Source organism: Coturnix japonica, chromosome 4, assembly GCF_054131305.1.
Source record: "Coturnix japonica strain WE chromosome 4, WE-NBRP24, whole genome shotgun sequence".
NCBI lineage: Eukaryota > Metazoa > Chordata > Aves > Galliformes > Phasianidae > Coturnix > Coturnix japonica.
This window is the reverse complement of record NC_140666.1, coordinates 18,668,241-18,685,481: the sequence shown is the minus strand read 5'-3', so window position 1 is coordinate 18,685,481 and position 17,241 is coordinate 18,668,241. Positions and strand designations below refer to the sequence as shown.

Below are 17,241 nucleotides of genomic sequence, written 5' to 3'. Positions count from 1 at the left end.
CCTCAAAAGTTCAGCCATAAGCAATGGGAATCCTTGACCCTTGAGGCCAATTTGAATGATTCCTTCTCCTCTATGGTACATTCAACAGCTCTTCGTTCCCATGCCATCACTAATAAACTGGTGCTGGCCTCAGTGGTGGCTCTTTGAAGCAGATGTCGACCTTGCTGGGTGTTGCTAGCCAACCACCTCTACTGCCAGAGCTCATAGCTGAGGCTGACTGCCGTGCTGCAGTGCAGGTTGTAAACACAGGCTTTTTGGGGCCATAGGTGAAGATCATTCTCTGAATAAAGCTTTGCAGTGCTGTACCAAAGCTTGTGCATATCACAGTTCTTGTCTGAGCACAGATGTGTTCCCATGCAGCTCCATGCTTTTCTTAGAATAAGAGGCTGTCCCATGTCCAGGAACAGTTGTGGTGCTGCAAAACACACTTTGCACTGAATTGCAAGTGGAGATCAATCCTTGTACACAAGTGCAGCGGGCAGGATTGTGATCAGCACACCAGTGTCAGAGGTGCTGCATGTTTTCATCATCCAGGCCTTGTTCCACATGAAGCTGAAACACCTGGGATATGGCTGCTGGCTTCTCAGTACCCGCAGCCTGTGCAGCTCTGCCTACCTTGTATTGTATGGGATTAAAAAGCTTAAGGCTGTGCCCTCGGCTGAGTTGACCTCTGAACAAATCCATTACCGTGAAAAATAAGGAATGAGCATTTGTCACCAGCTGGATTTCGCCTACTTTCTTCTTCCCTCTGTGCTCTTTCCAGACAGAGCTTGGCAAAAGCAGCCCCCAGCCTCAGAGGCTCTGTGTGTTTCCAAATTGTGTGTTTAAAAGAGGGAGATGTACTGATGCTCAGATTTCTTCTCCACATCATTGTAAATCTTTTTCTCTCTGGGAATCCTTAATACTCGGGGGTTCTGTTTACCTGGTCCACATCAGAATGTATTGTGATCTCCCCCTTCTGGTAAAAGGAGGCAGATTTTAAAAAGCAAAATGCAATGTTTTGTGCATTTGATAGCAGCTTCTGATGCACAACTCCCTGTCATGTTAGCCATGGAGATTATGCAGCACGAGTCAAGACTTGATGGACCATATCCCACCTTTTTGTCCTGAATCCTTGCCAGAAGGGGGAGTTCTGACCAATTTTTTCCTCTCCTCCTGGGGAATGTACAGCCCATCTCAGCTGAAAAAGATGACGTCAGCAAGGAGGGGCTGTGCTTGTTGTTTGGTGGTGTGGGCTTTCCTTCAGATCCTCTTCCAAATCACCTTAGAGAAAATGAGGGAGTCATTTGCTTCAGCTTGTCAGCTTAGTTTTCTCTCTGTGCTTTTCCACCTCTGCAGATGGTTACACGGTTGATGACATTGTCTTCTTCTGGCAAGGAAATGATTCTGCTGTGACAGGGATGGAAGTGCTAGAATTGCCCCAGTTCACCATAATCGAGCAGAGACTGGTCAGCAGGGAAGTGGTCTTCACCACCGGTGAGTCTCTGCCCTAGAGATGTGATGGGATTCAAAAACCTTCTGTTGATCTGGGTCAATGTGGATGCTCATCTGATTTAGATTTACATTCAAACTGCATAAATAGTACGCAGTGATGAGAAAATATAACCTCCATTCCCCAGTCTTCCTCTATGATCATTACAGACTGTTATTCTCTTGTTAGCCTAGCTGCCAACCCACAATTACACTCATATTTCAGTCTGCTGTGTTGCTTAGGGAAGGAGGTGAAAAGGAGGAATGCCTTGGACTTTGTTTTACAGTAATGAGAGGGTTGCTGCTTTGTCCCTGTCAAAATGACCATGCTCCAGTGGAAGAATTGTAAAAGTACTTCTTCTTGTCACTATCCTCATTGGATTTCCTAAAAGATTAGAAGGAACTTTAAAAAAAATCTACAGATTAACTAATGGTACTCCATTTGTGTATGAATTTGCCCAGTCTGACCATAACCCAGTTTTAGAACAGCATGGGAAAAATACTGTTCATATCTTCATTGCTGTTTGGAGGAAAAACTAGCACATGAAACAATAGAAAATGATCTTACTGCATCCAGATATAGGGTTGGAGTCTCCCGTGCAAGCCCACATCTTATTGACACAAACCATAATGGCAGTTTCAACTGGGTACTGAACAGATGTTCTCCCATGATGTCTGATATAATACTGTAACTTGTGTAGAGCTTCCTTTCTTCCTAATATTCTGAGCCAATTGAGCAGACTCTGAAGAGACCCTCTTCTCTGATGAGTCTGTAAAATCTAAGGAAAAAAAAAAAAAAGAGAAGAGATTCCTCATTATCACTGCCTCTTGAGAACATTTTCCAAATAAAATCTCCTACTATAAATACAACTTTGCCTTCCTCTCAGACGTCTCCCTTTAATATCTCATTGACAGGTTCATACCTGCGTTTATCTTTGAGTTTCCGAATTAAGAGGAACATTGGTTACTTCATCCTGCAGACTTATATGCCATCTATCCTCATCACCATTCTGTCCTGGGTGTCCTTCTGGATCAATTATGATGCTTCTGCTGCACGAGTGGCACTGGGTAGGTACCTTTTCATTATACACTGAAGAATACGAGATCTGAGGGAGACCAAACAGGACAGTTTTAAGAAAGAAAAGATATTTTTCTTGATGAAGCAGCATCTAAACAAGACAGATAGTTCTGTCAAATTTGTCATCCCAGAATAATGACATTTCCTCACAGAACAAACTGCAAGTTTTTAGCCTGAAGCGTTACTTTCTCTGGAAATATCATAAACTTCCAAGCTTGAGTCTGTATTATTTGAATCAGTAAAATTACAGTATAGATTTCTGTGGGAAATTTGTTTCTCTATACCAAAGGTATAAATGGTCACAGCTTCTCAGATGCATGAGACTATGACATGCTATGAACCCACCAGCTCCCTAACTCCAGTTAGTACTTGTTTTCTTAAGAAGATAAGTCTGAGCATCTCTTGGTTAATAGGTGTGCCAAAAGCAGGTTAGTTGGATGATGGGACTGAAGACCTTCATAACCAAATCAAATGTGGGACAGTAAAGTAAAAGATTTTCTTAAACACATGCTCCCCTAAATAGGGATGTTTTCCTACAAGAGGAAAAAAAGAGATCTTTTAAGCAACAGAAGGGAAGTGGGGGTGGATTGCAGATGAGGATTTTGAAGAAGGAACAGGAGAAAAGTGGGGTGGCTGGCATATCAGAATGGGGCTATGCAACATGATAGGAAGTTCAAAGGAAATAGGAGAGGCAAGGAAGGAAGATTTCAGCATTGGTAGGAAAAGGCTCTGGTAAGGAACAGAGCTCAGGTAAAGACTGGGTCATACAGAGAAGGCTGGGGACTTAAATTAGCTTTAGGAGAAAGCAGAACAGTGGTGGTTTGTACAGAGACATATAAAATAAATGATTTGTCTGTGCTTGTTTGGAGAGGCTGTAGCAAAGAAGGGAAAAGAGGAACATGGTAAATTAAAACGGTAAGTTGCAATGACAAGAGTATCCTTAGTGAGAGTAAAAAGATCACAGTAGACATTGCTGAACATAGTAGACATAGCAGACTCTCACAGGGAGAGTATAAGCAGAAGGGTGGATGTGAGATGCACAGCTGTTGATTTTCAGCTGACATCTGGATTCAAAGGAGAAAACAGAAGAAAAACACTGTAGATCAGAACTGGAACAGCTCTCAACGAGCCATTCCTGACAGCTCTCCATCTAACTTGTTCCTAAAAACCTTCAAAGAAGGAGAATATGCATCCTCCTCTAACCACTCTACCTCTGGATTTGCCTGCTCATAAAATCAGAAGTCCCCCCTTTTCCTCTATTCTAAATCTCTATTGCAATTTGTCTGTCTTTGGTGGAAATGGAGAACATTTTATTTCCCCTTAATTTGCACCAGACTTCTGGGTATTCAAAAATTATTGTTGTACCTTCCCTCTGTCTGCTCTTCTGTGAACTGAAGACTATTAGCTTTCTAAGCCTTTTGTTGGGAATGACACTAGAAACAATAAAGTTGATGGGAAAACAGGACAAGCACAACTCCAGGATGCACAGACAAATTTGGGAGCAATCACTGTGGAGGTAGGGCTAAAAAATGAAGAGCAAATTAAAGTCATGTAGAGTAAGAGAGCTAAAAACAAAGAACTTCATCTGGAATGTGGCCAACAGAGAAGAGGAGGAAAGACATTTCAGGAAATGCAATGGGCAGCTGATCTTAGAATAATGACAGTTTTCTTCCCAGTTTTGCTTCTTCCAACCCTTCTGAGGTTCGGTGCAGATGGGAGAAGGGATGGGGAAGCTGAGACTGGAGTGTCAGGAAACCATGCCACCTTGATAACAGAACACTCTTCTTACAGGGGTCACCACGGTACTCACAATGACTACCATCAACACTCACCTGCGAGAAACTCTCCCTAAGATCCCTTACGTCAAGGCTATTGATGTTTACCTCATGGGCTGCTTTGTCTTTGTGTTCCTGGCACTCCTGGAATATGCTTTTGTCAACTACATATTCTTTGGACGAGGCCCTCGGCAGCAGAAGAAACAGAGTGAACGGATCAGCAAGGCCAACAATGAGCGCCATCGTTATGAAGAAAAGAGGGTGAGAGAGCAGGTTTGTCCCCTTCCTTCATTGTGGCAGGAGAATTCAAACTCTCCACTGTTCATTCAGTCCTGGATGAGCTGTGGAGCAGCCTATCTCTTCACCACAAGAACCTTCAGTTCCCTTGTCTTATAAACATAGATCTACTGAAGTTTGCAGACAGATGCCAAGAAGGATCCCTTCCCATTGTTTACTGGGAATTTTTCTCCTTGAACATTTGGTCATTATCCTCAAGCCAGTTTCATCAGGACCATCCTCTTGCAAGGGCAGGTGTACCCCTAAGGTACCTTTGTGCCTTTTGGTCCTACCCTGTTGGCACAAACACACTGATTCACTCACAAGTTTGCTGAAAGCACACGTTCCTGCCTGTGGGCAACCAACATCAATGGGTGACCTTTGCAAATGCAGAAGTCCAAGTTCAGAGCCCACTTACAACCCAAAGACCAGTATCAATATACAGAAAGCAATTCAAAACCATCCCTGGTAGTGTAGCTGTGCACACAGTGCACAAGACATCCATGCTAGCTTTCTCTCTGTCTCCCCCGTTCTAGGTTGACCCTTATGGTAACATTCTCCTCAGCACTCTGGATATGAACAACGAGCTGTTGGCCACGGACATGATGAGCAGCGTCGGCGACTCTCGAAACTCTGTCATGTCCTTTGAAGGCTCAGGAATTCAGTTCCGCAAGCAGCTGGCCTCCCGGGATGGATTTGGTCATCACCCAACCCTGGACCGCCATGTCCCACTGACCCACCATGCCGCAGCCCGCAACCGTGCCAACTGCCGTCTCCGTCGGCGGTCATCCAAGCTGAAGCTCAAAATCCCAGACCTAACAGATGTCAGCACCATTGACAAGTGGTCAAGAATCATTTTTCCAATCACCTTTGGATTCTTCAACCTTGTTTACTGGTTGTACTATGTAAATTGATGCCTGCAGCCTCCAAGAGAGATAGGGACAGACACTCAGACAATGACAACACAGGAGTGTTGTGGTCTTTTGGGTTTGGGTTTTACTCTTTACTATCATTATCATTTATTCCTTTGGTTCATTAGAATTATTCTAAGCTTACTCTTCTCTTTTCAGCACATATAGAACCACGGAGTGTTGGGGGGGGGGGGTGGGAAGGGAAAGAAAGGTATATGGGAGGGGAGTGATTTCAGGGAGGGGTGTGTTTGTCTTGATTTTGGTTTCCTGCTGAAGGACTTAAACCATTGTTTTAAAAAAAATCAAAAAAAAAAAAAAAAAAAAAAAGGAGAAAAAAAAAAGAAAAAGGATAGAAAAAAAGTGAAAAATAACAAAAAAAAAGGAAAAAAGTATTAAAAAGGGGCAGGGGGGGGGGGAGGGAGATATAAAGAAATTGAGTTAAAAACTGGTGGGGGTGGATAGGTTATCTTTGGCTGTGCTCACTAATGCACTATCCTCGCTTCCATTTCACTACTGAACTTCATAATTTCATCTTTCTCTTCTCAGTATTATTATATTTTTTTAAATCTTTCTTCTGTCACTGTTCCCAACTCCTTCATGTCTATTCCTTCATGGATTCATGAGATAGTGGGGTTTCATTCTCATGCTATGAGATTTCTCTTTTCTTTTTCTCTCTCCCTCTCTCTTGCTTACAAGCCTAAAAGAATCTTTTAAACCAACAAATAAAAAGAATATTTATTTTGGAAGAGCTGGGAAGGGGGGAGGACAGGGAAATTATTTGGGAGGGAAGGGGCAATGTGGGGCATGGGGGGTGGGAGGAGGGAGCTTATCAAAAGCAAAGGCACATTTGCAAGTTGCCTTTTTCCACCTTCAGGAGTTTGCAAGCTGTTTTTCCTGTGTGAATGAGTGTGTGCATGTGAGACACATCTGGGAGTGTGAAAGTGTGGACGTGGATGTGTGTGTGCAAGCATGTTTTCTGGGGAGGGGAGCAGGGGAGGGGGGTTTTGTAATGTCTTTTGTAGAAAGAGAACACAGATGACATTTAACTGGCAATGTTCTGGGGGGGATAGCAGGGTTTTGTTTGCTCATTGCAACTTTGCGAACTTGGAGTCCTAGCTTGTACTAGAGACACAGGGCTGGGGACAATAGATTGTGCAAATACACTTGCTGAGGAGAGAGAGGGTTTTGGGGATCAGCAATGGGATGATGCCATTGTCCACTGCTGGCATCGGATCTAAGCTGGTTTAGTCCTGAAATGAGGGCTTGTTCCTAATCATTTCAACCCTGCATCTTTCTTACTGAGTTTTGGGAGAAAGGCAGTTACAGGACTCTGAAAACTCAGCCATTTCCCCTCTCTACCTACTCTTTGTGCCAAACGAGGGACTTCACACTCCAGCCCACCAAATGACCATAGCCTACAGCAAGGTGCAGGAAGGGGTGGATGTTTTTTAAACTGTTGTATTTCAGGATGAAAATATCCAGAATAATATTCCATTTCCTAAGAGCTTCAGAAGCAAATGGCGATCTACCACCCTATAATATGTTCTGCTTTTATATGGCCTTGCTTTATGTCTGTTAAACCACGCAGAGAAGAGCACCTTGTGTCCCTTCCTGCAGAAGATGCAACTAAGGATGCAGTAGAGTTCTATGGAGCATCGTCCCTCTGGAAGACAGTGGTCTTCAAAGACTGGGCAGAATGAAGGTTGCAGTGAAAGTGCTGAGCTTGTCAGTGCTTGTGGAAGCCCTTAAGTGTGTAGTAGCTTCCAACTGCAGGCACATTATTAAGGTACAAAAGGGTACTCCTTTTCCAAAGGAGCCAGTGACTTTCAGATAAATCACTGAATTATTGGCCACTTGGGCAATCACTGATGATTGATAATCTCCCTTACAATGTTAATAAAAGCCATGAAAATAATAAATTCACAAGTGCAAAACTTTAACCCTTGGGTCATTCTGCCATTCATGGAATAACTATGAGAACTTTTTCTTACCTGATGGAGGTATTCTCATGCCAGCCACACACACACTGCCTTGAATGCAAACATCCCTTTATTTTACTGCTAGCATCCTCTTCCTTTTTCTTAAGTTCCCATTGTTTGGAAGAGCAAAGTGATTCTCTGAGACCAGGGAAACTCCTGTTTGTCACAGAACAGGTGCATCTAATGCACATCTTTTCATTTACTAATTTGCATCTGTACAGTGCTAAGAAAATGTGAATTACTACAGGCCTGAACTAGTAATACTGAAGTCATAGAAAGTTTTGCCTTGACTTGGAGGAAGAAGGATCAGGGCTCATCAGAGTGATAAGTATTGTTGTTTTTATATCAGTTATGTGCTTTATGCATTTTCTACTGCTAGACTCCTAAGCATAAAAGTAGAACATCCATCCTTCTCACTCATCCCCAGTCTCTGTCTCCCTCTCCCATGTTCATGCATGCACACATTCAGTCCAGTCTTCACTGGGCTCACCAAGGTGTTAGCACAATTGTTAAATCAGGCTTAGCTTCCCAGCTGCCCTACAGAACAGTTTCTTGCTGGTTTCCACATTCAGGAGTGATACTGTTGAAAGCAGGTTTTCTTGATGCTGCAGTTCATTGCTGACATGGATCTGTACAGCAGTAAGTTTGAAGAGTGAATAGAACTGGGTGGTAGGACTAGTGCTAAATCAGGTAGTTTCTTCTGCCTGATGTGCAGGAAGTTAAAGGTTGTCATGAAGAGACTGTTACACTTTCTAGTGGGATTCAATTTGGAAAAGGCTTTTAGAAGTTGTAATGGAAGTCATAAGGTTGTATTTCATGACATCAGCAGTATAGTGTGGTAATATGCGTGCCAGAGGGAGGCTGCCTATCAGCAGGTTTGGCCTTTCAGGGAAGTCTAACCTGCTGATGGGTCAGTAAATACAGTGTCAAAACACTTACCCTTTATATATGGGATTGCAATGTAAAGGGTGGCCTGAATGACAGAAGGAAAAAAAAAAAAAAAAGGCAGTTGTAAGAAGCCTGTTAAGATTGGAGGGGGAACAAATAGCCATGTGGTAAGAAAAATGATGAAGCTGAGGGAGATGACTCAGGAACCCCAGTGATTTGCTAGCGGTAGTAGAAGCCTGACCAATATGTGGTAGGAGTTAGGCACCCGAGAGTGCCCTCAGCTGCTCCCAAGGGCCAGCAGAGGCAGTAGCACACAGATATGATGAAAAGCCCACCTCTGCTCTTTGCTGCTTGGGCAGTGAGCCCTGCATGGGGTTGTAGAGGGGTTCCTGTCAGCTGCTGACCAACCCTGTCCAGCATAGCAGGTACAGCCTGGGGCCTCGAGCAGCTGGAGATCAGGCACGGGGGAGGGTCTGTTTTTACTTTTCAAGTCTTCAATCAGAGACTGAGTCCAGAATTTCATAGCGACAATCCAAAAGCTTTCCAGGGAAAAAAGCACTGCTCAGATGATTTCTTCACCTGCTGGGATTTGGAGCCAGACTCTTTTGCTATTGCCTCGGTTCTCTGTTGGCTGGGTTCTCTTTCTTATCAGGAGTCATCCTAATTTCTCTCTGAATGTTTCTGACCTGTCCTTGCCAGGCCAGTTTTATTTCATAGAGTCTGTCTTTGTATATCCAGACATCTGGACTTTTCAGTCCTACACAATAATCTTTGCCAAAGAGTGTGCGGTCAGGACTTCTCACAGTTCAGGAACTGCCTTATAATTTCTGGTGACATGGCAGGATGGAGAACAATCGAGTCCTGTAAGTCAGATGAGTAATAGAATATGTAGTCCTGGACAGGGGGGAGGGAAGAATGCTGGAGGCCTTTAGAAATGCCCTTCTCCAGGACCGAGGTGACACCTCCATTTTCCCCCTCCATAGCAATCCGTGTCCACCCTAAGAAAGGCAACAAATCCGAGGGTTGTTTTGGGGTCCAGTGATTCTGAAAGGAGACAGTGGAGAAAAAAAGAGTTTTACTCAAACTCCAGGCTGAGAGGTTTCAAGCCATCACAAACATAAGGAAAGACATGAGCCTTTGATGGGGTGGGTACAAAGATAATGTTGTTGGAAAGCCGGAGGAGATTTCCACTCTGTAGCTTGTGTGCATGCTGCTGTCCATCTCCTCTTCATGAAGGGAGAGCAGTGGAGAGGAAAAAGTGTGAGTGCTACTCCAAAATGGAGCTGCATCTGGCTTTTGCTACAGTGGTGCAGGAGGCAATTCTGAAAGGAGCTCGTTTTGTTTGCTGCTTGAGACAGGGTTGCCTTTTGTTGGGTCTTGTGTTTTTTGTCAGAGAATGTAAGCTGAGCATGAGGGAAACTCCAGGCAGCCTGAGGGGGCTGGGCTGGAGGAGAATGTTTTGCACCTTTCCCATGCGTAACAGCCTAACACAGGCATGTGGAGGAGGAGGAGGAAAAGGAGAAATAGAAGTGAAATCTCTCTCAGGATATAAATGGCCAACACAACCCTATCACTTCATATTCTGATACTGTATAGTGCTGTCACTCAGGGACCTTTAGGAACTAGGACCTTGGGACTGTAATCCTACCTGTCCCCTCTTATCCCCCCTTCACCTTCAGTATTGAGAACTGAAGAGAGAAAGAGCAGAACAGGAAAATAAAAGCCCTGGTAGCAAACCCCTGCTATTCCATGGGTGAAAGTAAAGCTTTGGTTACTAAGATAAAAGGAAAATGTATACCTTTATATTCATGTCTTCAAGCATAAACCAGCCCGTAGTGTATATAGGATAAGTTCACAGTGCATGAAACAAACAGGACTATAGGTCTTAATTGGCATCCAGCTTTCTTGCATGCACATCTGACACCATTCCAGCAGCTTATGTCTTGCAAATAAGCAGGGAACCTGCCAAGGCTTGGCGCTTCCTCTGTCCAATGGACAGCACATCCACTTCCCAGAAACAGAGCCGTGTGAGGACCTGATTGGGCCAGTTTGTTTGACCAGATCTGCTCCAGAGGCTCTGGCGTGAGGAGATAAGGAGTAGGGGAGGGAGTTGGTTTTGTTTTCCTTTTTATGGAGAGAGTGAAAGGGTTTTAAATCTCTGAACTGTTATCAAGCCGAAGTGAAACCTCTGGAGCTGCGCAGACCAAAGGACAGTAGTTAGTGAAATCCTAGTGGAGAGGATGGGATGAGGTAGAATGAGCTAGAACTTCAGAGATGATTAGGAGAGATACTAGTAGAAGTATACGTGCAATACAATAGGTTTGAAAAGTCTAGAGCACTGGAAACTGGGGACCCGCAGTGAGCCAGATGGGCTGGGTGCAGCTGCAGGCAGCACTCAAAGAAACCCAGCCATGGCAGCAGTCCCTGGTGGCCAGAGACCACAGACTCTGGGAGGTGGTGAGGTCAGGAACTGGGAAATAGAGGGAGACTCGTGGTGCTCTGCCTTCAGAATGAGCTAAGTCCCTCTAGGCAGGGACAATCATTTGCATCTGGACAATGTTGCAGGAGCTGGGCTGGGATATGCAGAGGAGCTACCACTGTCCCAAACTGGGGCAATGGGTGGGCTTCACCCTGATGTCAGAGATAAGAAATAACCAGGCAAGAAATGCTGTGCAGGTTACCAAACGCTTTCTTGGAGATGAGACTGGACTTACCAAGCAGGGTGGGATATCTCTGCAGAAGTCATGGAGACTGGGTTGGGGGCATGGGTTGGGTGAGAGATGTGAAACCTATGTGTTGGACGCAGTACCTAATGCAGATGCTGGGGGGGAGGGAGGAAGGGCGGGAGAGAGGGGGGGAAGGGAATGGAGACTGGGAATGAGAAGATGTATATAGCGTTGGGGCTTGGTTTTTATTCTTTTTCATCTGGTTTTAGTTTGTTTGATTGGTTGATTTTGTTGAGGTTTTTTTGTTGGTTCGGGGGTTTTTTTTTGTTTTTTTGTTTTTTTTGTTGCTGTTGTTCTGTTTTGTTTTTTTGTTTTTAAAATAAATGTTTGATTTCTAATGTCTTGATGTAAACCAAATAAAAATGGTTCTGTACATTCAGAAGTAAAGAACAGCTGAAAGGTGACAAACGTAATAAAGAAGCACTGTCCTCCAGGTTGATACATCAATACCATTTCCCAGATTTTCCCACAGGGATTGGAGGGTGAACCTGTGCCTGCACTGAAGTGCAGCCCACCAAGTTGGTGACCTTAGGGCTGGTTCCCTCATCCACCTCCAAGAGCAGTAAAGAAGGGGTGGGTGGTAGAGGTGGAAGTTACGCTGTATAAGTAACTGTTCAGTGTTTGATCCCACTATCCCTGAGGTCAATTAGAGGAGGTTGTGTATTAGACCCTAATCTCTTGCACATTTGGCCTCTTCCTGGAGAGCCAAACTGTACTATGCCTTACTGTATCCTGGGATGTAGTAGTGAAGGGATGAAAATGATATCAGGTATCAGTTGTATAAATGAAGTAATGCACGTGGAGTAAAGGCAGTATGAGCCTGAACAGTCTTGCAAAACTGCTGTTGCTGATGCTGCTTTCTGCCTTGTGATTTGGTCTAGGGTGACAAGTGCTAGGAAATGCCCAGCTGCTGACAAGAGTTATCAAGGAAGCCGTCAATGTTGACAGACTTCTCTTAAGAATCTTTGCAATTCAATAGACCTTTGTTTGCAAGTTTCTGGCTGTTTGGGAAGAGATGATGAAAGATGGATTTGGAAGAGAGAGTGCAAAGCAGAGACCGTGAGTTAAGCTTAGCTATCTATTTTAGTGGCCACTGGACTTGCAGAGAAAAAATCTGCAGCAGAAGAAGCACAGAAGGTCAGAAGTGCAAATGAACAGGCTTAAGTTTATGGCATTGACTGATTTTGGACCAAGGGATGTTTGGTTTCCATGCAAATTCAGTTAGCAGAAATGAGTGATAGTGGAATGCCATAGACAATAATGGTAGTGGGTCTGAGACCTATAGGTAACCCTCTGTATTATAACCAATCTTTGTTTGGGCTGGGAAGAATGCCAAGGGTGAAAAACAAGATGAGAAACTGCTTGTCTGTTTTATCTTAGTGTTTTGGAAAAATAGAGGACAGTCCTTTCTCTGTGGGGAAGAGTGTGGTTTCTGCAGCCAATAAATGTTGTATTGTTCATTGCGGCGAGGATAAAAGAAAAATATTTATATGGAAGGTGGACCATATGGAAGTCTCAGTTCTCTTAGGAATGGCCATTATTCAACAGTAAGGCTTCTCTCCACTGCGACTGCCATTCCAGCTAGAGTGTGTCAGCATGACGCAGGCCACACAGCCTTGACTCAGCCATTCCTGCTGGTGAACAGCAAAGGCAGGATTTGTGGGTACATAGAACAGGAGTTTTTTGCAGAGACAAAGCAAGAAGTTGTGTGAGTATGAGTTCCTGCACCACAGTGTGCTCTGCAGCAGAAAATCATGGGGGAAAAAATGGCTTCATCCAAGAAGATCCACCATCATCATCTCACTCTAGAGGCACTGAATCTGCCATCCTACACCTCTTGATCCCAGCTCCATGCTAAGGACTGTCCTGCTCCCATCTGAGATAGCCAGAGCTTGCCAATGCCAGAGACTTTGACTGCAGTGTGCTTCTCTGGGTATCTTGTCACATGGCTCCCAACTCCCAGCTGCATAGAACACCCTTTGCAGAACAGCCTCGAGTCTTGTTGAGCCAAATGAGGAGGATCTGGGGACAATCAGGCTAGGAGAAGCCAGGTCAGCAAGGGAGGAAAACGGGATTGCCTTTGGTGTCATGCAGATGGTGTTTGGGGAGTGAGACAGGCAATGTCCTGTTTTTCAGCATGAGGAATGTACTCTCTCAGTCTGGCAGAGGCATTTCTCTCCTTGTTATGTGTTCCACTAGGAAATTATGTGCTAGGTTGGTCCTTCTTTTCTCATCACTAACCTCTGGCTGTGCCCAAGGCTGTGGGGCCTGCACTGCTGCAGCACCAAGCCTTGCCAAGGTAATGACCATTCCCAATGAGACCCAGTGTGGTCCAGTGGTGATTCCTTGCTGCAGCAGTGACTACCACACAATATCATGACATGTCAGGTGTCAGTCCAAATTGGAGGTGCACCTTGTGAGAGAACTTGTGCTGTTGTTGGCTGGCAAAGCTTAATTTATTTCTTCAAGGATGGCGGACAACAGGCCCAAAGTTCTGGGCATTGTGTCACCCGCCACAGGGCCACCTGGGTGCCTACTAGGGATGTTTTGAACAGGAATTTGTCTTTTGCTGTACAGCTTCCAGGCTGTTAGAGATCTCACCTAACTCAAGCCCCAGAAATATGGAGGTAGAAATGGGGGAGATATGGCCCAGAGTGTTTCGCAGGGAGATACTGGGCATAAATCTGAGGTTCAGCTAAAAGGTAGGTGATTTTGAAGAAAGTTCTTGGCAAAGGGGAGATGAGGTTGCTCCAGCCTCCAGCTTCCCACATTTCAGGAGCATTGAAGCAAAAAGGAAAAGGGCAAAATTGAGGAACAGGGTAGGTCTAAACCCATGCAGTACCTCAATCCAGCAAAGCCCAATCCTGTGCTCATCTCTAAGCAGGGGAGCAGTCCTGATGACCACTCATTTGTTTAAAACCATAACTGGCTCTGACAGCTTCACCAGGTTGGGGCCAATGTGCTTGACAGACCAAAAGAGATGATCTCCATGAGCAAAGCCCTAGAAAGGGTCAGCAGATGTCACAGAGGAGAGTTTCTAACACTTGGAAAGACAAATAGCCAGGTACTAGAGAAGAAAATGGGAAATCTGAGAATAGAGAGACTGAAGAGTTACCAGAAAAATACCACCTGTAGGCAAGTACTTTACATTCTACCTTCCAAAATGACCTTTGACCAATCTACAGTATTTTTTCTCTCCATTGCCTGGCATGTCATAATATTGTGTCTTTGTGTGAAATCACATCCCCTTCCAGAGGTGAAACTGTTTTCTGAAGAACAAATGCCCACTCATGATGTGCTTCCCACGGGGATGTTAAGCTAAGAGGGATGAACGCAAACAAGATTAGACCTCTAAGTCTGGGCCAGGAAAGGCTAGACCATTTATGCCAATCTATCATCCTCTCAAACTGCACTCATCTATCTTCCCTTCAGTGATGAAGAAGTGGCAACATCTTCTCTAACTGGGGACGTCTTATGTGGCCAGAATTTCAAACAAAATCCTAACTGAACAACAGTGACAACAGAACAGGGAGATCAATGGCAATGTCAATATACATTATCAAAGGGACAGCTGTGAACCATCTTGACATACTCTTGAGTGGCTGCGTTGCATCCTGTACAGCATTACAAAAACAAACAGAAGGAAAAAAAAAAAAGAACAAAAAAAAAAAAAAAAGAACAGACCACCCATTTTTTATGTTCTTTAATTTGCATTTTCTGCATGAAATAAGACCTTGATCCTTGTCTTTTTTCACGAAAGCAGGTTCTGCTTTAACTAATGTAAAAAAAAAAAAAAAAGAAAAAAAAGAAAAAAAAGAAAATAATGTTTCTATAGCAAAGTGATTTAGATGTAGAAATTTTTGTAAAAAAAAAAAACAAAAACAAAAAACGGGGGGAGGAGGAAAAATAAAAGGGGGGGGGTGGGGGGGGGAACAACAAAGAAATAAAATAAAATGACCTAAAGAGCCATCTTTGTCTACTCTAGAGGTGGGAAGGTGTGATTGGTGGGTGGCAGTCTCTGCTCTCTCATAGCCATCCTGTGCCAGATGGAAAGGAGCTGAAGCCCATTCTGTGCCACGGGATGGCTTCCAGGACAAGCGTGCTCACCAATTACAGCTGGGTGCTTTCAAAAACTGTCTCCTTCCGCCTTCTTCTAGGTAGAGTGAGCAGGAAGGCAGGGGGAAGGATGGGCAGGGCCAAGGGGAGTTGCCTTGCTTTCATTCTGGGGTTTAGTTTGGGGTATTTCTGTTCCTGCAGTGACAGTTTTTGAAAGGTGATGATGAACAAAAGTAAAAACAAACTTGAAAATAGTTTACAATTTTGTACAAACCATCATAAATATTAACAACAAATGTTTTTTAACATGATCCATGCCAGTGCCAAAATAATGTAACGTGTACATTACTTTCTTCTCTTTCTTTTTTCTTTTCTCTCTATCTTTCTTCTTTTTTTCTTGAAAGAAAAAGTGTCAAAACACTAAAAATATTTCTTTTTTTTTTTTAAACAAACAAACAGACAAACAAATGTATGTGCACGTAAATGTACTTGAAAGTTGTTCATTATCAATTGGTTAGGAATCTTTCTTGGGCTTTTGGGTTTGCTTTCTTTTTTCCTACCCAGGACAAGAGTAACAGATAACAAATACAACCTTTAAAGGAGAACCTTTTTCTCTGCTGGTTTGAATACAAGAGGTTTCCATTTTTAAGGCACTGTCTTAAGTCCAATGAATTTACCACCCAGAGCACTCAGACCTGTCCTGAACTTTACAACCGAACTCTTATTATGCCATTTAAAATGTGTGTCTGAAGGACTTTGCTACAACTTAAGCAAAGTTTTCTATGTATCCAAGAATCCTGCTCCGTTGTACCAAGAATTGGATGCACACAAGCTCTATGCTATTGCCCAGTGCAAAGGGGGAAAACAGAATAAATCCTGAGTCTTATTTTTTTGCTATGAGGTATCTTACTTTGATTTTAAGGAGTAAAAAATCTACGCTTTCAAGTCTTATTTCCACAAGCAAATTAGTACTCAAGTATTGCTGGATCTTTTCATGCTAACCAAAAGTAGTTAAGGCGGTATCGTTTTCAGAACTGACTGATGCAAGGCATTGAGATACTTCACTGAAATCTGTTAATAGGCTGAGTCTTAAGCTTCAGACATCTTAAGCTAAAAGATTTGGCCTCTTGAAGTCACCAGAAGAATTGGATGTGCAGATAAGGATGTGCAGAGAGACCAACATGCTACAATTTGTCTCTCAGGGCTGTGGAAACCCTGAGGGGTTCGATGGGGAAGAGGGAATGTGTGGTCAGCCATGGTCATGGGTGAAACGAGAAAGGAGGCTTTCTCTTTTGCCTTTGGATCTTTTTTTTTTTTTCCCCACTGAATCCAAAGCCCATATCTAATATAAAATCATTACCTTACTTTCTTCACGTGTGACAACTCAACTCATAACTCTCTCACAAGCCATGAGGGCAGTCCTCACAGTCAAAAGCCCTGAAGCCCTGCTGAGCTGAAAGGCTGCACCTCACGTGTCCTTATGCCCCTGACACTCTCTCCTCTTGGACTTCCTTCCCATCATCCTGCTTAACACTGAAGCTCTTTGAAGCTGAACAACCAGCCCTCAGTCTCAAGGGTCCAAACACTTTGAGGGGCTCAGCCTCCCACAGTTTGCTCACCAAAATCATAGATGGACAGCTCAACCTAGAGGAGTTTCCCACCCAATCAGAAACATAAAAGCCAACTTCTTGATCAATTTAAAAGAGAAATAGCAAGTGGGTGGTGTCTGCAGTGTTAATGGTTAAACAATTGGAGAATGAAGAAGAGGGAAGCAGCACAACATAAATCTTTTAGAGCTGTGGTGGTTACAGTTCCTGCTAATCTACCACTTTGGAGAGGACTGTGATGCTTTTTTCCTCCTGCCTTCATTTTATTAAAGAGATAACAGCGCATACATTTAGCTGCTGGAAAAACTACTTCATCTTCTTGTCTCATTTAATTTGAAGTGAGATTTTAGTTCTGTTAATCTCACCTTGCTTCCCTGTTCTCTTCTGTTTAATCTATTGTACCCTGGGTTTCCATGGCAAGATCTCACACTGCAACAGGGAAAAGCATTTAATGATTTCTTCCTGACGTGGTTCA

The 17,241-nt window shown here is 43.7% G+C and overlaps 1 protein-coding gene and 1 long non-coding RNA gene across 5 annotated transcripts in view; one reads left to right on the top strand and one right to left on the bottom strand.

The window, feature by feature from the left end:
* Nucleotides 1-2,245, bottom strand: part of LOC107312852 (uncharacterized) — a 43,362-nt gene extending 41,117 nt beyond the window's left edge. For both annotated transcript variants that reach the window (XR_001554655.3, XR_004306916.2), the window contains exon 1: nt 2,039-2,245. This is a non-coding gene — a long non-coding RNA (uncharacterized LOC107312852). The remainder of the gene's footprint in view (nt 1-2,038) is intronic.
* Nucleotides 1-16,045, top strand: part of LOC107312849 (gamma-aminobutyric acid receptor subunit beta-4) — a 72,536-nt gene extending 56,491 nt beyond the window's left edge. For 2 of the 3 annotated variants that reach the window (XM_015860641.3, XM_085544662.1), the window contains 4 exons: nt 1,339-1,476; nt 2,386-2,538; nt 4,340-4,596; nt 5,136-16,045. In XM_015860641.3, the coding sequence (XP_015716127.2) occupies nt 1,339-1,476; nt 2,386-2,538; nt 4,340-4,596; nt 5,136-5,513 (926 nt within the window). In that variant the 3' untranslated portion in view covers nt 5,514-16,045. The remainder of the gene's footprint in view (nt 1-1,338; nt 1,477-2,385; nt 2,539-4,339; nt 4,597-5,135) is intronic. The other variant, XM_015860642.3, reaches the window with a different exon arrangement.
* The last annotated feature ends 1,196 nt before the right edge of the window (nt 16,046-17,241 follow it).